Genomic DNA, 3,930 nt, shown 5'->3' with positions numbered 1-3,930 from the left:
AGATATGTTCCCTACATAGACAGTCAGTAGATTTCTCCCCTACATAGACATCAGGAGGATATCTCCCCTAACATAGACATCAGGAGATATCTCCCTAACACAGACTCAGAGATATCTCCCAACACTAGACATCAGGAGGATAATCTCCCTAACACAGACATCAGGAGGATATCTCCCCTAACATAGACATCAGGAGGATATCTCCCCCTAACATAGACATCAGGAGGATATCTCCCCTAACATAGACATCAGGAGGATATCTCCACTATCATCCTCCCAATGTTTTCTTGTGGTGCATGAAATTGGAAGAGGGGGTCAAACACAACTTCTGGCAATACCAGCAGTGTTGTGTCAGCAGGCTGTGTGTATGTTTGTGTTCGTCTGCTGGTCTGTTTGAAGAGCGAGAGGGACAGAGAATTCTGTCAGCAAGCGCCACGCTGTGTGTTCTCTCTGTGCCCCGGCTTCCTCACAGCTGTCACCACACACACGCCGACAAAACCAAACACACACACACCCATACCAGATGGGGGGCCATTTGTTTGTCAGGAATATTTCTTCATTACTGTCACCGGGGGGGATTTCACTTAATGCTAGTGTTTCATCTCCGGCATTAACGAGGATGAAAGGTATTCGTTAAGAGGAGCGATTACCTCATTTACTGTCAACCTACCGATAGCACACTGATCTACCTCACACACTGTCAACCTACAGATAACACAGTGATATGCAGATGACAAGAAAATTGACAACAGAATTTCAACATTCTTATAGGGAAGGACACTCAACAAGCACAGCACTTCCACAAATGACTGATGATTGGCTGAGAGAAATTGATGATAAAATGATTGTGGGGGCTGTCTTGTTAGACTTCAGTGCAGCTTTTGACATTATTGATCATAGTCTGCTGCTGGAAAAACGTATGTGTTTTGGCTTTACACCCCCTGCTATAATGTGGAAAAATAGTTACTTGTCTAACAGAACACAGAGGGTTCTTTAATGTTAGCCTATCAAATATAATCCAGTTAGAATCAGGAATTCCCCAGGKTAGCTGTTTAGGCCTCTTGCTTTTTWAAATTTTTACTATTGACATGCCACTGACTTTGAGTAAAGCCAGAGTTTCTATGTATACGGATGACTCAAAGCTATACACGTCAGCTACTACAGCGWCTGAAATGACTGCAACACGCCACAAAGAGCTGCAGTTAGTTTCAGAGTGGGTGGCAAGGAATAAGTTGGCCCTAAATATTTATAAAACTAAAAGCATTGTATTTGGAACAAAACACTCACTAAACTCTAAACCTCAACTAAATATTGTAATAAATAAGGTGGAAATTGAGCAAGTTGAGATGACTAAACTGCTTGGAGTAACACTAGATTGAAAACTGTCATGGTCAAAACATATTGATGCAGTAGTAGCTAATATGGGGAGAAGTCTGTCTATAATAAAGCGATGCTCTGTCTTAACAACACTGTCAACAAGGCAGGTCCTACAGGCCCTAATTTTGTCGCACCTTGACTACTGTTCAGTCGTGTGGTCAGGTGCCACAAAAAAGGACTAAGGAATATTGCAATTGGCTCAGAACAGGGCAGCACGGCTGGCCTTTGGATGTACACAGAGAGCTAATATTAATAATATGCATGTCAATCTCTCCTGGCTGAAAGTGGTCTTCATCACTACTTTAATTAATGAGAGGTATTGACATGTTGAATGCACCGAGCTGTCTGTCTAAACTACTGGCACAAAGCTCGGACACCCATGCATACCCCACAAGACATGCCACCAGAGGTYTCTTCACAGTCCCCAAGTACAGAACAGACTATGGGAGGCACACAGTACTACATAGAGCCATGATTACATGGAACTCTATTCCACATCAAGTAACTGACGCAAGCAGTAAAATTAGATTTAAAAAACAAGAAAAAAAAACATCTTATGTAACAGCAGGGACTGTGAAGCAACACACACTAGTTTGAGAAACAGAATCCTCACAAGTCCTCAACTGGCAGCTTCATTAAATAGTACCCGAAAAACACCAGTCTCAACGTCAACAGTGAAGATGCGACTCCGGGATGCTGGCCTTCTAKGCAGAGTTGCAAAGAAAAAGCCATATCTCAGACTGGCCAACAAAAATAAAAGATTAAGATGGGCAAAAGAACAGACACCAGTCAGAGGAACTCTGYCTAGAAGGCTAGCATCCCAGAGTCACCTCTTCACTGTTGACATTGAGACTGGTGTTTTACAAGAATAGACCGACGAGTTTCAGAAGAAAGTCTTTGTTTCTGGCCATTTTGAGCCTGTTATCGAACCCACAAATGCTGATGCTCCAGATACTCAACTAGTTTAAAAGCCAGTTTAATTGCTTCTTTAATCAGAACAACAGTTTTCAGCTGTGCTAACATAATTGCAAAAGGGTTTTCTAATGATCAATTAACCTTTTAAAATGATAAACTTGGATTAGCGAACACAACGTGCCATTGGAACACAGGAGTGATGGTTGCTGATAATTTGCCTCTGTACGCCTATGTAGATATAAAAATAAAAATAAATTTAATCTGCAGTTTCTAGCTACAATAGTAATTTATAACATTAACGTCTACACTGTATTTCTGATCAATTATGTTATTTTAAATAGAGAAAAAAAAAAAATTCTTTCAAAAACAAGGACATTTCTAAGTGACCCCAAACTTACTTGTAACAGTAGTGGTAGGTAGAGGTCTTTCAGAGAGGGCCCTCATTAGGTAGGTAGAGGTCTGTCAGAGTAGGGCCCTCATTAGTAGGTAGAGCTCTGTCAGAGTAGGGCCCTCATTAGGTAGGTAGAGGTCTGTTCAGAGTAGGGCCCTCATTAGGTAGGTAGAGCTCTGTTCAGAGTAGGGCCCTCATTAGGTAGGTAGAGGTCTGTTCAGAGTAGGGCCCTCATTAGGTAGGTAGAGGTCTGTTCAGAGTAGGGCCCTCATTAGGTAGGTAGAGGTCTGGATCCTTCCGCTCCACAGTAATGTCATGGAGAACGGTGTAAAACACAGAGCTTCTCATTTCAGGTCCAGATGTCAACCAAGGTTCAAGAAGATGTGCCATACACAAGGAGTCTGGTAATGGCAGTTTGTCTTCATGTGACACCAACACTGTGGCATTAAGGATCTAAAATGACCGCATAGGACTGTTTAAGATCAAAATGTACTTGCCTGTAACCAGAGGTTGTGGCTGTCTTGTGGTCGACCGTTGACTGTGCACTGGAAGGTGGCGGTCTGCCTGGCGTTGACCTCCACACCTTTGATGTGGAGGAAGTGTGGGGTGCTCACTGCAAAATAGATATACACACATTAACAACCTAGACCATATGAAGCATTCTAATTAAAGTATATGCATGTATTATTGTATCAGACTCKAATTAAATTCAACTGATAGTGGATAACATTTCCATTCATATTGAGCATACGGTGGGTAAACTGACATTTTTTTCCTTCAGAATTTCCATTTCTCAATCTATTCAATAGGCCGGGCATGTACAGTTGAAGTCGGAAGTTTACATACATCTTAGGCAAATACATTTAAACTCAGTTTTTCACAATTCCTGACATTTAATCAGAGTAAAAATTCCCYGTCTTAGGTCAGTTAGGATCACCACTTTATTTTAAGAACGTGAAATGTCAGAAAAATAGTAGAGAAAATGATTTATTTCAGCTTTTATTTATTTCGTCACATTCCCTGTGGGTCAGAAGTTTACATACACTCAATTAGTATTTGGTAGCATTGCCTTTACATTGTTTAACTTGTGTCAAACGTTTTGGGTAGCCTTCCAAAAGCTTCCCAAAATAAGTTGGGTGAATTTCAGCCCATTCCTCCTGACAGAGCTGGTGTAACTGAGTCAGGTTTGTTGGCCTCCTTGCTCGCACACGCTTTTTCAGTTCTGCACACAAATTTTCTATAAGATT

At 41.4% G+C, this 3,930-nt stretch overlaps 1 protein-coding gene across 1 annotated transcript in view; it reads right to left on the bottom strand.

Moving 5' to 3' along the window:
• The window catches only part of LOC112069772 (receptor-type tyrosine-protein phosphatase mu-like), a 130,772-nt gene that overhangs the window by 3,880 nt on the left and 122,962 nt on the right, over window positions 1–3,930 (bottom strand). Inside the window, exon 5 of the mRNA XM_024137148.2 lies at window positions 3,181–3,296. Within this exon, the coding sequence (XP_023992916.2) occupies window positions 3,181–3,296 (116 nt within the window). The remainder of the gene's footprint in view (window positions 1–3,180; window positions 3,297–3,930) is intronic.

Source organism: Salvelinus sp. IW2-2015, unplaced genomic scaffold (assembly GCF_002910315.2).
Source record: "Salvelinus sp. IW2-2015 unplaced genomic scaffold, ASM291031v2 Un_scaffold1114, whole genome shotgun sequence".
NCBI lineage: Eukaryota > Metazoa > Chordata > Actinopteri > Salmoniformes > Salmonidae > Salvelinus > Salvelinus sp. IW2-2015.
This window is presented reverse-complemented; position numbering and strand designations above follow the sequence as displayed.